The sequence below is a fragment of the Melanostigma gelatinosum genome (assembly GCF_949748355.1).
Source record: "Melanostigma gelatinosum genome assembly, chromosome: 18".
Lineage (NCBI taxonomy): Eukaryota > Metazoa > Chordata > Actinopteri > Perciformes > Zoarcidae > Melanostigma > Melanostigma gelatinosum.
Genome location: NC_136651.1, coordinates 4,864,930 through 4,883,562, shown reverse-complemented (window position 1 = coordinate 4,883,562; position 18,633 = coordinate 4,864,930). Strand labels below are relative to the sequence as shown.

General features: G+C 43.9%; 1 protein-coding gene across 1 annotated transcript in view; it reads right to left on the bottom strand.

Moving 5' to 3' along the window:
- The window catches only part of garnl3 (GTPase activating Rap/RanGAP domain like 3), a 45,285-nt gene extending 28,856 nt beyond the window's left edge, over nucleotides 1-16,429 (bottom strand). The window contains exons 1-2 of the mRNA XM_079289363.1: nucleotides 16,297-16,429; nucleotides 454-523 (exon numbers count right to left, since the gene is read on the bottom strand). Of these exons, the coding sequence (XP_079145489.1) occupies nucleotides 454-523; nucleotides 16,297-16,394 (168 nt within the window). The 5' untranslated portion in view covers nucleotides 16,395-16,429. The remainder of the gene's footprint in view (nucleotides 1-453; nucleotides 524-16,296) is intronic.
- Nucleotides 16,430-18,633: the final 2,204 nt, after the last annotated feature.

The following is an 18,633-nucleotide window of genomic DNA, read 5'->3' as shown; positions in this document are numbered from 1 at the left end:
CTTCCTGTCCCTCTGGGCTATCGGGACGCACAAAGCCGCATTCAGCTCACAGTGGACGGACACACGGACACACACACACACACACAATGACTCAACAGCTTAGGAACCAACCACAAAGACACACACTGTGACGCAGCATTCAAAGCAAATGAACTTTGGAGGCTGAGCAGGCAGCAGAGTCCTGCATCACTGTGAGACGATCACCCATTGTGATCCACGCTGGCAAAGCATATCGCTGGACCACACCCAGGACGTCATGACTCATCATGTCATCAGTCCCCCTCTGTTGTCCGTCCACGTCAACAACAAAAAAGAGGGGAAGGCAATAACAGAGAGGCGAAAAGGGAGGGGGAGATCATGAGCAGAAGAATCCACAAAGGGGATGAGTGGACAGTCACAGTGAGACATAAAGGACAGCAACAAACAGATTAGTGCATTGTGGGTGGGACTCACCAGCTCCACCGAACCATAGTGTTTCCTGCTGAAGTCTCCACGCCTGCAGCCCAAGTCCTCCGAGGCAGAGCTGCAACACAAACGCATAGTCAGACACATGGCCTGTCTGTCCTCCATCACACAACACAGGCACATATAAACTGAGGCAGTTGCAGCATCTGCTTTTCTTCCGTCTTTCTTGGATCTCAATTTGTCTTCTTGGTCATGCCTACTTTGTTCGCCCTACGTTCTCTCTCTCTTCTTCCCTTTCTTTCCCTTCCTCCTGTCTGAGTCGTCGTGGTTGGGCGGATGGTGGCATGGTGACTGGCCGGGAGCGGCGGCCAAACCCCAGTTCTGATTGAGACGCTGGTCCTGATTGAATTAAGCCGCAGTGATAGATGGAGACTGGCTGGGGGAGCGGACTGCACCGACTGGTCAAACAGCCAAACGCGCACACAGACTAGACACGTCCGCTAACACATAGAAAGAGACGACCATCTTTCACGCTTCAGCTTCAAAATGATCGTTAGATTTGATGTCACAGAACAAAACATTTGTATTTATTAAACTTAGTGTTCACCACAGAATTCATGTCAGGCATCGAACCAAAAAGCCATAAAAATAAATAAATATAAAAAACAGACATGAGACAAGTCTTTATGATCGTCTGAGTGACAATATGACCTGCATGCTTTCTGCTTCCTTAGTCTCTTTGGACCACATCCCCCACTCCTCTTATAGCTCTCCTTAACTCTTCTCCTCCCTGGTGAGGTTTCTCTCTCTCCGTCTGCAGAGTGGGTAATATATAATGCACACTCAAGCTTAAAGGACTCATTTTAAAGAGCATTCGTGCTACAGGATGTATCCATCACCGTTTCCCGACCCACTCTCTTCCTCTATAGACTGGTGATTGGGGTGGAGTCTGCTGGAGCTCCACCAAGGATTGTACCTTGGTGCTGGGAAGATGAAGTGGTACCATCCCACCCACCTTCCCAATGAAAAACTCCTCTATCTCCGAAGGAAGCTCATCTTATTCTATTAAGGCTTCTTGGGATGGTACACATGGATGGACATGTTATGTTCAGACTGAACTGAAAGGTAATAATAAAAGATGAAAAAAATATCAGAGTTTTTTTGGGGGGTTTTGAAATTGCATATACCATCAACAACATCTCTCTCGTCGCTGTGGTTCAAGAGGGATTTTTTGTTTCATAACCTGAGTTTGGCTTGAGGAAATACATGCATCAAAGCAGTCACTCACACACGAGGAAAGATACGTTTTCAAAACCAAAACACTTGGCTGTATATTGCCAGATTTAAAACGCTTCCCTGTGTACTCGGGGAAAAGTGTTCAGAGTCAACTTCTCTTTAAACAGGAGAGATATTTTAACACATGTAGGAGGTGTAGCCCTTGGTGAGTTAAGAGCCATTTGTGCACAAGGTGGTTTCTGTCAGACCAAAAAGCTGCCGACACCTATTAAAGAGGTGGAACGAGCCGAAGAAGTAAAGTGCCTTCAGTGTAATGAGGAACATGTACCCGTCAATAGAGCTCTGGGAGTGCAACGCAGTGCAGATGACATATTTAGATTTCAAGTGTATGTTAGAAGAATTAAAGCAACAAAGAAAAAGATCCTTTAAGGTGTGAGCTTGTTCATCCCGTCAGGAAGTATTGCTTTATACACCAGAACTTAGGTCTGAAACTGATAGAAGACACTTTATTCTTGGGGGAAATACAAACTTGTCCCGATCATGATTTTACTTCAAATCTCCAGCAAGTGCAGAGTTTTATCAAACGTTTGTTTAAATTCCAAAATAATACAGCTTAAAGAGCACAGATATTATGAGGTTAGATGCCCATTTTATATTATTTCATATTATTGCTATCTGCATGGCGATGTCAGTCAGGTCAACTAAGGTCAACACTTCGTCCAAATTTAAATATCTCAACAACTATTTGATGGATTCCAAAACTAATTGCATCCCCATCAGCTGTACTTTGGGTTTAGTGCCAATTAGTACATGTAAGCATGCTAACGTACACAAATACTTCAGTAAACATGGTAAAAATGATACCTGCTAAACATCAGCATCGTCATTGTGGGTATGTTAGCATGCCGGCATTGGCGTTTAGCTCAACCTGCTAACCTGCTGTACGTACACAGAGCTACCAGCATGGCTTTAGACTCAGTCTTGTGATTACAAGAGCGATTGATAAAATACCTGTCCCGTTGCCTTACAGTCCTGACATGCTGCTGAACATCTGAGACCATATCCAGCATTCAAAGCTGCCCATGTGTTTGGACATCATGACTTGAACTCCGCACCATAAAAAGGTTCAATCCCTTTCCAGCAGCGTAATGGCTGTTTGCCAAAGACAAATGACGTTGAAAGCTTGGACCAAAGAGAAATAGCTCTGAAACAGAACAGGAGGTAAAATAGATATTCATTACTCAACTGCTGCCCTCAGTAATGGAGTACGGGAAAGGTTACAAATTGTGGTTTCTATCACAAGACAGTCGCCACTGAACGGCTCCATACAGTACAGCGAAATGTGAAGCATAAATCACACTGCCACCCATCATACTAAACCTCATGCTGCCGAAGAAGAGAAGCCAATCCTTCTATCGGTTATGTTAAATACGGTATGACTCTTAAATCACTCCATGGAGAGGCTCTCTTTGAGATTGTGTAGACCTCGATGTCAACAAGCAGAAGCAAAACCAAGACTCTTGAGAGCAACAATGACACGAATGAAAAAGGTCCAACAGCCAGAATTGATCAAACATTCAACAGCTTTCTGTCTCATACATACATCTGGCAATTAAATGTGCGATTTTAATCATTTAAATGGCTGTTTCCTACTGCAGTTCCTAGAAATGACTGCAATCATGTGACCTTAAAATGTAGAACAATAGCGAGAGTCTTTTTTCCTCCAAAATGAGGTAACAAGTTCAATTTGGCAACTTTAATCCAATTTAAATTCATCCGCTAAGACTTTAGTCAATCAATTTAAAAAAGTTAGTTACAGATTGGTGCGCTACATGCACAGTGCAGACACTTTTACCAGAGCTTCTAGATTATTCTCAATAAAACGAATCGAAAATATGAGGATGAGCTGGATGAAGATGCAGATGACTCGCACAAAACTGAGAAAAAAAAACATGCCATAACAGCAATATGATAAGTCATAAGAGGCTTTCATAACGAAAGGAGCATTTCATGGACATTTCCTGACATCTCCGGCTCTTCTCCTCCCTCTCCGCACCAGTGGTGCAGCATGGAAAGCAGGCGTCTCTGCTATTGGCAGCACTGTGCCTAAGAGCTTTATGATCACCATATGATCTCTGTCTGTTCAGGTGTAACTGCACTGCACAGCATTTTCAGAACAATCTAAGAGGCTGGAAATGAGCTACCATACCAAGTAACCCTGGACTACATCTGAACTCAGCTGTACAGTTTAAACCAGATGCCTTCAGTGTGGCTGCATACGTTATTATGTCGCCATCATAATGCCAGAGCTGCATGTACCTCCACTCTACCATGAACAGAAAAGCATGCGATGAATAATTCATAATTGTCCTTCTGCACAATTAATAAGGAACAGAACATCCGCACAGATGAACGGACTCAGTTTCATGAAACTGGCGACAAAGCTGCGCATAAACCAGCGCAGTGGTTCAATTTTAAAAAAAAGAAAAAGAAAAAAAAAAAGAGTCTGATGTGAAGCGTCAATACTTCCAGACTGGAGACTTGTGGATTCAGTATGGCTCCGTTTGCCAGCCGTGCCAGGGTAAACGGGAAAAAACACTTCATACACAACAGTATCAAAACTCGACCCAAACAGTCGATTATTATTAACGTTATTTGACGATCCAAGAGCGCGAAAACGCCACTTTACGCATAAATGGTCTGCACACCGGTGCAGGTGTCTTCAGCTTTGTCTCATTTGCTGCAGAATACAATAAGCCAGTGCTGCAGGTATGTGACGGAGTGACGACAGAGAGCTATGCATTCAACAGATGAGCGGTAGCATGCAGAAGCAGGTAAAAGTAGGATGTTTTCGGTTGTTTTTTTTTACCGATGATTGAAAGTCAACAGTTTGTTAGAGGCTGGATCCACACTGTTCATGTCCCCATGCGATGCCAGTCCAGCGGACCAGGCGACGACAGCAAACCGGCGCGTCTTCTTCTCTCTTCTCTCCGTGTGTTTGTCCTCCCGTTAAGAGCGCAGGGACATCACTGCAGCGCAAACTCCTACAACAGCGGATCAAACCCCGGTTGGCGGTCGGACTCTTCTTGGCTCCGGTCTCTACGCGCAACTGGTCACAGCATGATGATGAAGCGGAACGGCTCTGCCATAGGAGCTGTGTGTTCAACGTGTGATCTCTCTCGCTCTCTCTCTACCCCCCCCCCCTCCTCCCTTCCTCCCTCCACAATTTGTTGCTGGAGGCTCTGCAGAGCAAAAGGCACCATTCAGAGTAGAATATCTGTATCGCCCCCCATCACCGTTAATTATGTGACGCTTACAGTTATAATATCCTGGAGCGCAAAGTGACGTTATTCAGGATGCAGGAACCGAGGCTGCAGGTTCGCGTCACATCATTTGTTGTGAGAGAAAATAAGAAGGGGATTTGAACATCCACTCCATCTTTCTGCTCTGAAATGTGAATTCTGGTCAGTTAGGAGCAGAAAATGCAGCCTGTGATCAACTTTGCATCCTATTATGTCGTACCAGCTTTTATTTTGAAGTCAAATGTCGTTACACTTGCTAATAAGTCCCGTTTAACTTGTAACCAACGGCTTTATTAATAGTGAGCAAATGCGTTCCTATTCTTTCATGTGAAAGAACAGAATAAGTTGATAATGAGAGCAACTTTTGGCTTTCCTGTCTCTTCATTGGCCACATACACGATGTGGTCACAATGTGTGAGTGGCGTTTATAACACCGCTGATGCATTTATTAGAGGAACCGAGTGATGGCGTGCCACAGCAAACGTCCACTCATGTGTTTTGTAGTCATTTGTCTCCCTTTCTCAGTGTTTCGGGTCCCACAGACTCCAATAATGTGTAAAAATATCAAAAACACACTTCCTTTTACAGTTATCTTTTCTTCTGGCCTTATCAAAACTCAATACTGTAACAAGTAGTGAAGTGGTTTAATGAGCCAAGAACTGAGTTTGCACATTTGATGGAATATATTTGGACAAAATATGGAAATTATAATAAAAATAAATATTATTATTGGAGCTCGACTAGATTTTTAGCATATTACGGATATATTGGTAACATTGGAAGAAATTGCCAAACTAGGTTTAAGGTTATTTAGAAGCTAGTGTCTTTATTATATAATTTGTCCACATTAGCTGCTCAATGCTCCACTATGTTCACCAGTTTGTCAGCAGCTGCGTCTATCTGCCGTCTGGTGCTGAGCAGGTAGTGTACAGTGGGCTTTTACAAGTTTAGAACGATGGAGCACACAAGGAAAGAAGACATTGAACATGTGAGGGGAAGAGCAGAGGAAGGTGGCAAAAACAGTCAAAACAGACTTTAATTGTTTATTCTCTGCGCACACACACACACAGCAGGTGAAATATGAGCTTATAGTTAAATCCGATACCTTCACAACAGCCTGTGTCTCTAGCTCAGTCTGCACACAAACATAAAAGAGTGCAGGAATGCTCGGCTCAGGCGACATGGCACTCAGCTGCTCATCAATTTTTAAATCAGCAGAAACCCCCCCCCCCCCCCCCCCTGTGGCACACCACACCACAAGAAAACACCTAAAGCTCCCGACACACATGGCATTTCTGAATGAGACAACCTTTTACAGATGGCTCATGTGGAAATGCAGCTGAGACCCGCGACAGCCGGAAGAAAGAGAAATCCTTTTCAAAAAGAGAGACACTGAACATACTGCCCTCGTTTCCTCGCGTCAGGATCGAGTTACAAAGAATCAGCCTGAGATACCTGAACACCCCCGCCTCGAATTAGAGCCCCAGGACGATCACACACACACATTCATACATGTTGCATGAACGCAGCCTCACCACACACCCTCCCATTGTTACACGTTGACACGCACTGTCCACATGACCTTTGCAAAAGGGCCTCTGGTTTCCAACGGTCGTCTGTGAAGCCAGTCTGTAAGAAGGGAAGTCAGAAGGGGAATACTTCCTGTTCAAAGATCAGCTTGTTCATGTGGCCTTGGAGCTACAGTATCATCCTGTGAATGCATAACAAAGCTGCCATGAGAGAAATAACTAGGATACTGTGGTAGTCAAATGGAGTATAATACACCGATTCCTTACAAGGAAAAGACATGAAATACAAGGTGTGTGTGTGTGTGTAATTCTTTCCTGAGGTCTCCCTTCATCTCCACTGACTAAGACCAACCGTTAAATGATCTAAGATGGATACGGCTGCAGCCATTATTATTGTTGATTCATTCAACCAGATCCTCGAAACCCAACTCAAATATTATATTTGCTAGAATATAAGACGAATTGAAGAGAAATAAAGAAAGAGTGGAACCAGTGAATGTTTGCCATTTTTCCTTTAAAAAAAGAAAAAAGCCTTAATGGACAAATCTATATCTTATCCATCAGTTAGCTGCACCTGATGATTACTTTGCTCATGGATTATGGAGAAAACTGTCAGAAAATGGTAAATATTTGCTCATCACTATTTCCCAGATGGCAAGACAAAGTATTGAACGGGTAAAGGTAAGATACAGTTGTTATGACCAGACTGAGACACTAAAGACTGGCAGCAGATCGAGCAAGAAGGAAAAAGTCTGAGGATGCAAAGCTCGATAATCCCGCTGAGAGGCGGAACACAGTACAAGCCGCTCTAGCTTTATAAAGGTACCCTGTGGAGCACCCTGTGGAGCACCCTGTGGAGCATGACATTTGCACATGGATTAACTCAACTCACACTACACTGATGTGTAACCATGTTTTGTATTGGGTCATTAAGATACGGCGTGCTCTTAAAACAGACCTAAAAAGGGTTCACACACACACACACACACAGCTTTCCATTATGCTGAATAACCAGTGAGCCTTGTGCTTTGGAACTACCGAGGGTTTCAGCATTCGGCAGAAAGTGAACTATATCCTGTAGAACCCTTTAACTCTTGTACATGCCAGTGTGCGTGTGTGTGGTGTATGTGTGGCATTCCCCAGACAAACGCAACTTCAAAGATCAGGTTATGAATGTAGGTGTAAGCATTATAGTGCGTGGGTTCAATCCATGTGTCCGTGCCAGTAATGGTTGCAGTGCACAGGTACACAAAAACGCAAGTGTGTATCCACAAGCACTTGAAGCCCGTGAAGCTGCACGATGCGGATCAGGAGCTCTTGACTCAATACTGCGCTAATCCCTCGGAGCTACGCCGCCTTCTCCCTAGACAGCTGCCACTCCGGCCCTTTAGTCTCACCGAGTAAGCCGTGTCTGACCACGGCACCGTTCCCACGCGTCGGATAAACGAAGCCTCTGTTACTGGGCTGTGAGAGCATGAGAATGTGAAAACTGCAATTAGATGTGCAGCTCTTGACACTGGATCCAAAGGAGTAATTGCTTGAAATAGATATCTAAAAACGAGGAAAAACACTGATGCAAAGTGCATGACACACACACACAAGCGTCAAGGCAGGTTGTTTTTGCATCACACACATCCAGATACAACATGCAAATCCATAGACCTGCCATGATGTCACCTTTCATTGATGAAGCTTTGGTTCCTGTATAATAAAAGGCTTCATTTGAATATGGCATTATTCAACCTGCACCACACTGGTGGAAATAAATTGTTGGCTGTAGCCCTACAATAGAGTATTTCCACATTGCAGTGTTGGTCATTTTACTTAAATAAATGATCCGAGTACTTCTTCCATATCTGGTTTTTGGTGAAAATTAGCAACAGACTCTTTTATGATTCAAACCTCTAGATTTAGTGAGAAGTCCGTACAGAGCTGCTGCGACGGCTCAAGATATTCTCTAGCGGCAGTCTTTTACACAAATAAGCACATGCAGACAGCAGCATGCACAGACACACGTGCAGACCATTTGGATTCAGACCTTGGCCTCTTTGCGTCTAGTGCGTCCCAAATGCCAGCAGGTCAGCGCGTGGCCTCTGTGAAATGTCACCGTGTCAGGCTGCAGCGAGTGATGAAGGCACTCTCATTAAATGTGATCAGGTGAATTAACCTTTTGTCTGTAACGGTCAGACCGGCTCTGGACGCCACTCTGCCCTTCGCCCTATGGCTACATGTGTTCTGTGTCATAGTGCGTGTGTGCATTTGCACAGTTTGTTTAGAAACTGAAAATGCACTTTAGTCCTAAATAAAATAAATAACGCATAATTTGTGGCCGATAACAATTTCTGCTGTTAGAGAACACAGAGAAACAATTGAGCTTGTTCATGTCTGAATAAACATGCTCAGCTGAAGGTCCAGCTGTTCTCTACATAAACCACTGTTTCTTAACGCACTTACTGCTCTTTGTGAGAAAGTATGAATGACCAATGTACAGTAGCAGGCATGTCATTTCTATACTGCATACAAACAACTCACTTTTAATCTGCAAAGTGTGAATATTATTCTCAAATTACATTTTTCACACACACACACACTGACCCTCCAGCATATGACAACATCGCTGCTCATACAGGGAGATTCTGCCCTCTTGTGGTTATAACGTTTATCACAAAGAAATAAGAAACAATGTAATATCATTTCATCATGCATAAATTATGCTATTTAAGGAAAACAATTTTTTTATTCAATTTAATTTTCTAGAAGATTCAAAAAGGGTTTTCTGATGGACATTCAATTACATTTAAACTTAATTATCACCCCAACCTGGATATCTGTATGTTGCCTCATGGCAATGATGTTCAAAAAGGGTGAGAAAAATGCATTTGTGGTGATGATTTATTTGGGCAAAAAAGTGACATATGCATTAGAAATGGTGTACTGGAAAGATACATATGACACTCGTTTCTTTATAAAGTACTTCAATCATTTCCGACTATATTTTTGGAACCTCCATCTATATTTTCTTTTTTAAGAGAGATAGGCACATTTTCTGCCTCTGTAAAAGAAATACAATGCATGTGCATGTGTATGGCTCAATGTTATTCTCTCCAGCTGCTTACTCAGATTAAGGGTTCAGTGAGGCCCGTCACTCACACCTGGAAAATGCATGTATTCGTGCATGTGCACACCCGTTGAAAGCAAATGTGTGCCCGTGTCTTCTACGTCACATTGGTTTTTGTAAATGCCGACGTTCATATTTCAGAATGGTTCAGAAGGAATAGCAACATGCGATATCATCCATATACTATCGCAGTACAACCGAGAGGCTTTGAGTTAAGGGAAACTCCCTGTGAGATGGTTTATTTTTATGAATGTGACGGCCCCTGTCACAATGTCCACACTTAAACAACTTAATTTGATCCACATCTTCACAACCTCTGCTGAAAATAGACTCTTCCTAGTTGACTCTACGCATACTTTCAAGCTGCTGCACTTCCATCTCTTTGATTCTTTCACCCTATTTTTTTCTATGGCTCCCTCTCTAACCAAGAAGAGGTTTTGGCTGACCTCCCTTAAAACCGCAGGGTAAAAATGTGCATCAGGAACCCTTCACAGGCTCCATTTCCTCCTCCGTCTCTCCTGGATCGCTCTTTAAAGGGTTATGACGGGGCAGTGTGCTGGTGTGAAGCACCTCACAGTGTACACGCATACTGTGCAGACTTCCTTTGATCTTTCATAATTCAACACACACACACACACACTCTGTTTCCCTTTGCACCTTGTCAGTGACCGTGGTTGAAAAATAAATTTTAAAAAGTTGATACAACTTTGAGAAGAATACAGATAGGACTCTTGTACGGAAGTGGCTTTTTTGCCTTGCTTTACGTACAACTCGCTCTACGCTGGGCTTATTCCAGCCATCTAGAATGGGAAATGTTTTTCCAGCCTCCAAGCTTTCCCGTAGCAGCACACAGTGCATTTTAATGTGTAGGTATGCGTCTTAGAGCCCTAAATGGAAGCAGATGTTTCTGTCCAAGAGGAGACGTACATAGAGCTGTAATCAAGTGAGGGATTTTTCTTTCCTTTTTTTTTTTTCCTCCAGTAATTTGAATCTATTTTCCTGACTAAATGAGCCCGGTGCTCTGCATTGTGCGCATGGCTGAACTGTGCCGGGTTGTGCTGAGCTATGCAGCCACATATGGGAGCGATTACAGTCCAGTGTTTATCAGACCTCACTGAGGGATCGACTACACGACTGAGCAGAGCAGAACCAGCCTTGCACACGATTTCAATTTCCCAGCTACAACCTTCTATGGAAATCAGACAAGTGATGCAATATCGCACCAACACCGAGCATGCAATCCCAGCTCCTGGAAGCAACATCTTTGATTATCAAAGTCTGCTCACAGGTACTTAGGGAGTAGTCCACCACTGCATATGTGAAAAAGGAGCTGTGCGAAATCTGATAAACTGCCTCAAGTGATGTCCCCAGCGCCAGTTGGGGCTGCAGACTACAAGTTTGCAAATGAAAAAGAATGAAGTAGTCATCTCAACCTAAACGATCATGTTTCCCGAACCTCAACCGAGTAGTTTCTATGACTGCACCTAACCCAGCCTGAACCACAGCGTTGTCACATCACAACGATCCTAAATGGTTTTGGAGGGTACTGAAAAATGATTGGGGCGTCGAATCAGAAAATGCTTCTGTGTCTTCAACAAAAACATATTTTGTGAAGAACTTCTTGACCGAACGATTAAAGAAAATAATGTTTTCATTGAAGTAATTTAAATGTTCTTTAATAAACAGTCTACACGGCGTCTTCATTCGCTCTTGTCCAATCTACGAGTATAAAAGTCAGTGTGTGGTATCTGCCTCTAACGTGCGTGCGTGCGTGCGTGCGTGCGTGTGCGTGCGTGCGTGTGCGTGCGTGTGCGTGTGAGGGCTACATGAGTTCACAGTATGCAAAGCAGAGGAGTGCGCCAAGTCAGCAAAAATGTCCGTAAATCCATCAATTCAACTCCCCGCTGGCTGCTTTATGACAGACTGTAACGCAGAGGGAGACCCAGCCGACCACGACCACTTTCCCCCTCGTCTGTTACAGAGATGGTCCCTGTTCCTGCATTCTTAGATCGAAAAACCATAGAAAACATGTCTGACATTCAAAACATATGTTCTTCATTCACATGCTGCTTTGAAGCACATTGTAAAAAGCTTCACCAGGAAACCACAAGAGGACAAACCCTAAAACAGATTTCCTTTTCCTCTTTAAAAAAGGCATATGCTCAAAACTCCCTTGCCTATTCCTTTAAAATAAAGCACCTGAATGCAGCACCTCAGCTGCATTTGGCTCATGAAGATGCTGATAGCATTTCAAAGGAAATGCACTGAAATGACCTCTGAAGTGAGAGGTTCAGGTAAAGAGGAGGATTCGTGGGGGAAACAGTCTGTCAAGAGTTTTGGCGGCCGCAGGATCTATTTTTGCGCCGTTAATGCGGCCACTGTTGCAGGAGGCAGTTTATCGCTGCTCTATGAGAAGCTTTTTGTTCATGGAGCCATGCTTGGACGGTAAAAGCAAGGAGGGGCTGGATTGATTAATGAACAGCTCACATATCAAAGCCAACTAATCCAGACCGTCTTTTTCCCTCCCTGCGTTGTGAACAACCTCCTCATTCTTACCGTGGATTTGTTCGGTCTAAGTTACAAAATTAAACCATACGCTCTAATCACACACTGCCCCTGCGTTAGCTCCGATGATTAATGGGCTTTTCTGCTCCCTGCCAGCGCATGCCATTCCTTAAATGAACTACAAATGTTCTGTTCTGGATTGACATGCGAGCCCAAAGACTCCAACGCGGTTAGTTTCCACTGCATAAGAATTTGCTGATGTTGCCATTGACCTCATTAGAAAGCACGGCGCTGACCCTTTTCTGATTTTTGATACTGCCTTCATCTGATAAAATCTTGCCATGGTGGTCAGTGTGTGTGTGTGTGTGTGTGCTTGCTGTTTCCATAGAATGCGTTACTGTCTCTTCACATGATTTCCCTTTGCGTCTCCGGCACCCTCAGTCTCTTAGAGTTAAGCTCGTTCTGCCAGATGGCGGTCAGAGCTGAGCCAGTGACTTCCTGGCTCCTTCATGTGTCACCGCGTGGCCCAGTCTCAGTCACACACAATTAGCCGGGGTTGACGGGAAGACGTTTGAGACAGACCAGAGGCATGAGTTGATACGTTGCAATTGTTATGAAAATGAATGGGAAAGAAACACTAAATGGGTTCGGATTTGTTGTTCCTGGAGGAGATCCAGACTCTCCTGTCAAGCTCAAGACTCGAGGGCAAAGAATATGCCTGAAGTTCTTGTTTTAGTAACATAAACAGTTGCAGAAGAATGCAGCAGAACCAGAGATATTGCCTTTTTTATTTCATGCATTCTTTGCAATCTGGTGCCTACATTACCCACAAAGCAATTTGACCATGACAGTTCAGTAGCAGATTCAGGTGTGTTACAGTAGCAGTTCATGCAGCTTTCTAACTCCACACCCCATGAATCATACATTTGAACTGTATCCATATGTACTGCAGACACACAAATATACGTTAAAAAAACAACTTTCAATCATCATATACAGGTACATTCATGACATTTGACCGTCGCATTTAACCCACCCTAACTATTTTAGGAGCAACGGGCGGTTTTGATGCGCCCAGGGAACAACTTGGGTTTCAGTGTCTTGCTCAACAACACTTTGACGTGCAGACTGTAGGAGCTGGGGAACGAACTGTACTCAACCCTGAGCCAACCCTACAACAACATACAGCCACCTGCAACCATCAACCACCTGAGACCAGCATAGCAGAGGAAAATGACCAAACAATTGGTTCCAGCGGTCCTGAACAGATTTTCTGCTTTCACCTGCTACTCTGCAGCTTCCTGCTGTCAGTGAGACGACATGCCGGCTGGCAGTCCGGTGACTTTGTTGGAGAAGGCTTCGTCACTACGAATTCTTAGTCACTACGAAAACAGCCAGAATATTTACTTCTCATTAAGATATTTACTTCTCGTTAAGAATAATTACTCAAAGACGTCTCTCCCCTCAGTGGTAGAAAGTAACAAAGTACATTTGCTCAAGTACTGTACTTAAGTAGATTTTGAGATGAGACAGCTTAGACTACTAGTTACTTTTCAGGTTAAGACTTTACATATAAAACACATGATAACTATATGGAGACGCAAACACACAGTTAAGACTAAATCAGGGGTTCAGGGCCTTTTCGGCTCGTTCAAGTCCAGTCGGGGCTCCTCAGATGTCTGAGACTTTTCCCCTATAAACAGTTTCCTTTGATAATTAAGGCCGAAAGAGGTAAAATCATACAATACAACAAAAGCGGTTGCAGAAAAATAAATAAAGTTCTCTTCTTTCTTCTGCCGTTAACCATCTCACGTCCCCTCCGGTTTATCATGGGACCCTTTAAAGTGGCCGACCCGCCTGACATCCCACAGAATTGTCAACTCGTAAGGGTTGAAGACATACAACGTGCTGTAAAGAGGTGGCAGTCGGAGCTCAACATAACGGTTACAGAAACAAATGAGGCAGAGTAGAGAAGAGGAGGGCCGCAATACGCCAACAAAGAAGCCAAGGATCGAGAAAGCTGTGCCAAAGTCTCAGCCCGACATCTTGTGGGAGTATGACAGATGTAAATAATAAATGTTTCTCGACATCAAAGCAGAGTGCTGTTCGATCCTTTTAGTCTATTTAGAACCGCCTGGGTAGCAGCGTGAGTGTCGTCAGTAGCGGTCTCCACTGTTATTAGTACTCCTGGGTTCCGGCGCACGGCTGACACCATCTTAACAGCTCGTCACTTTAAGGCCACAGTCACGTGTCGGTTACTTTTCAAATCGAGAAACTGCCGTTTGGAAACGGTCGACTGAAACTTGTGAAGTGGGCGGACACGAAGATATGGACCCAGGCAAGGGGCCGACCCCTAGGTTGGGAACCATTTTACAAACTAACTGTATATAAAGTACTTAAAACTAGCTCCATCTCAACCAGCTACAATACTTAACTGCTGCATCACCATTTACAATTAATAATGTCACATATAATAACAACAACGGGGCTATTTTTCGGCAGCGGCCCTTTGCTTGAGTGTCTTCCATATTCCCTCAGTATCGCGGAGAATCTATTTCCCCATCAAGTCTCACCATCACACACACACACACACACACACACACACACATATTGAGACAAAGTTATCAGCTATAAGGGCAATGACGCGAGATTCATGAGTAAATGTGCACTTCATGTACGCCGCCACAGATCTGTCTGAAACGGCAGGAAATGAGAGTGGAGGTGGAAGTAAGGGAGGTGATGTAATCAGAACAATACAATCAAGACAATGAAGGCTACAGCTGCCACAGTTGGTTGATTAACTGATCAGCCGATGGGAGAGAAAATGAACCGTTTTGATCGTCTACACATCTAAACTGTTATCAAACGTGAGAATTGTCTGCTTTTCCCAGTCTCACATTACAGTAAACTGAATATTGTTTTAGGTTTGGACTGTGAGACAGACACAACTAGACATTTATGATTCATCATCTTCAGCTCTAATATATTATATTGGACACTTTTCACTCTCGCTGAAAATGACAGCGTTTAAATTGAGCCAGGTTGGTTTGATACAGCGGCACAATACCTTTACCCAGCACAGACGGGTTGTTTTGACCAAGTGTTTGCGCAGGTTTTACCTTAAAAACGGACACAATGTATTGTTCAATTTTCCAACATAATGTGACATTGAAAACTGCAAAAGGATGCACATATTATTGAAACTATTGTTGAATGTATATATGCTTTACAGACCAAAAATACTTGGCAGTTTCGTAGATAATCATTTGTTGCATCCCAAATGAAAACGGCTCAAAGCTTGATGAAGGCATCACATGCTGTCACTCTGCTCTAACACACTCGCCATCACAAGTTCTTGGCAAACGATGCTCAGCTCGGGAGTCCTGTGGACAGCGGGTGCTTGTGGAAAGAGGAAGGAACTGGTGTGTCACGTCAGTAAAAGGGAGAGCCTTTACATAATACCAGCTAGTGTACCACAGTACACAAACTGACACATGACTTTAAGAAGAGACCGCACAGGGAGCAGGTTAGGATATGCAAACAGCTTTGGCACACACAACCGTTGGAGCTTCAAACAGAAGGGCGCATATCTAAAAAAAAAAAAACCTGTTTCACCACGCTGTGAAGGCAAATCAACAACACATGATGTGGTCTGTCTGTCACCAAGACCTCCTGCCTTCATGGCCTCAGGATGTGCGTGCGCACGCACTCACTCACAGGTGTCCAGTTGTGCCTCATACGATACAGCAAATCATCTCCTGCGTTACAAAGCTGCACAAGCGCAGCGCTCTGAGTTTTGGCTCTGGACGGCGTCCTGACACTAAGAAGCTTTGACAACATTGCAGAGTCAGGTGCAGACGAAATGTATCCGTGCGTAACGCTTCCCACCACAGACCGGTGGTTGGCAATGGATAGCGCACGGTGTTAAGATGAGAAATGATGAGATGAACAAAAGACGTTCGGATGTGATTTTGACCAGAGAGGTGAAAAAGCAGAACACACTCTTTAGAAACACTGCAGATTTTGGCTACCACCCCCCCCCCCCCCCCCACAAGGTGAAAGACAGATCATCGTGTGGCCATATGTAGAGTGGCACTTCTTTGCAGGAGACTGCAGTTCATGTGGGATAGTCCAGCCGATTTGATCGCCCTCTTGTCCCAGACACAATAAACCGTCTCCCTCAAACAAAAGGAGGACCTACCTGGTAATCTCGAAGCTGCAACCTTTCCGAAGGAGCAAGGCTCTCTTCCGCATGATGCCTTTGTCTCTGCCGAGGTACACATTTTTATCTGAATTCATGGGTGCTGGGTAGACTCGGGGAAACAGCAGCGCCTTTCTTTTTTTTTGGATGGAAAAAATAAAAGTTAAAAAAAAAAAATGCGAGACTGCGAGAAGCGGAAGGGGGGGGGGGGGGATTGAAACGGACTACTCGAAAAAGAGGAGGAGAAAAAAAATCCTCTGACGCTTGGTCCACCTCAGCGGTGCAGGGAAAGTGATCTTGCAGACTTTTCCCCTTCAGGCCGGACACAAGACGGTGTTGTCGGAGCTTTTAGAGGTGCATGGTGTCGGTGGTATTTCCATACGGGCAGGCTGTGGAGGCGCTGCAGCAGTTGTCAACCTGAGCGGAATGCGCTGAATCTTGAACAGCGGAGCTCACAGCGCTCCTTCAGCTTCAGCCCGGCACTGAGCGGCTGCTTATGACTCCACGAGACTGAGAGGGAGGGAGAGAGAGAGGGAGAGAGAGAGAGAGGGAGAGAGAGAGGGAGGGAGAGAGAGAGAGAGAGAGAGAGAGGGAGAGGGAGGGAGAGAGAGAGAGAGGGAGGTTGCTGCTCAGACTATAAATGAGAGTGAGTTGAAATGAAGTTATGTGGGTGAGAAAGGAATAGAGAGCTTCTACCAAAGGAAACATACAATATACTGGTTTTCTCCTTTAAAAATAAATAAATAAAGTTACATTTTTGATTTTGGATGAGAGCAATATTTGCAACCTGGAGTATTACTTTTAAATATTTGATATATTTTATTTTTATATGTAGTGCAGAACGGCTCAACGGGACAACAGTTCTTTGGTTGTTGGATCCTCTTTTGTGTTGTTTTTTAAACCATGACTGACTTTTAAGTACACGTTTCCATCTCACTCAGTCTGGATTAGTGGATTGTTTACTCATGGATTCACCTTATTAGCTTCAGATAAAAAAAAAAGAAAGGTAAAAGTACAATTTATATTTCAATAAGATATCCCGACTCACCCCCAAACGGTAGAGGAGACCTTGAAGCAATGTTTACTCTGCTAAAACAACGCTCTGCTACCCAGCTGAGGGTGAATTAGGTGATTAGCTGTAAACATATAATGGTGTGGGTTGGGGTCGCATCCTGTGCTCTATTGGGGTGGGATGATGAGGGGAGATTCAGAGGGCACCCAGAGAGAGACTATCGGCCAGTTCACAAGAGGTCAGTCTGTCGTCCGTCCATCCATCCATCCATCCATGTGAGTTTTAATGCATATGAATTCCAGTTTCCATCTATAAGAGGAAGATTTATGTCTTCTTTCAAAAGTGACAGTAAATCTCATTGTTACTGTGAACGGTTAAAATGAATCTGAGAATAATGTGGCAACAACCTCTTCCACAGAAATGAAAGATATGCACATCATCTCTGTGGTTGCTACTTTCATCAGTCAATAATCATGTAGTTGTTGGTTGTACATTTCACCCTTTCCATCCAATAGAAGAAAAAGTAAGCAGATGACTCCCACACACTGTATGTATTCACACACGCACGCACGCACGCACACACACTCACACACACTCTGTCGAGCATGTCGGCCCACTGTTTAGATGAGGAATTCTCTCAACATGACTCACGCTGCTGCATTCAAAGAAAGACCCGGCCATGTTGTGTGATTGGAAAGAGTTCAGTTTTGTAGCTCAAACCTTCTGACTCACAGCTTACCACGTCTCTCGATGGTTAGAGACGCCTTTAAATAAATAACTGCTCTCACATTTCCGCTTAGCAATCTCGTCACCTATAGCGCCTATAGCACTGTGCTGAAGCATTCTTTTTTTTAGTTTTTTATTCATTTCCATTAATAAGTAATTATTTTTTGCTTATCACAAACATAATAAAATACACGTTTTACAAATTAATATCACACGTTTTACGTTTTAAATGCATTCACAAAGTTAAACAAGCGTTTATGAAGTGCAACCGTTTTAATGTGTTAATATAATCATCATACCATGAGTTCCATGTCTGTCCAAGTCTCCATCAGCTCGATCAACTGACCGGCTGCCATTTTGAACACGCGTGTGTCCTGGGGAGTGTGGTGTATGAGCCGTAGCCAGCCTCCTGCTCTGATCTTGGCTCAGTCTCCGTCACCAGACTGACCAGTGACATTCAATGGGCATTTTGAGGTCATTTCATCCCGACAGAAGCAGATAGTAATTCCTCATGCAGCCTCCGTTAGTCAGGAAGTGGCAGTTTGGGCGACGAGAGGCGAGAGGGCACAGACACACACACTTTTAATTAAGAGGGCCTT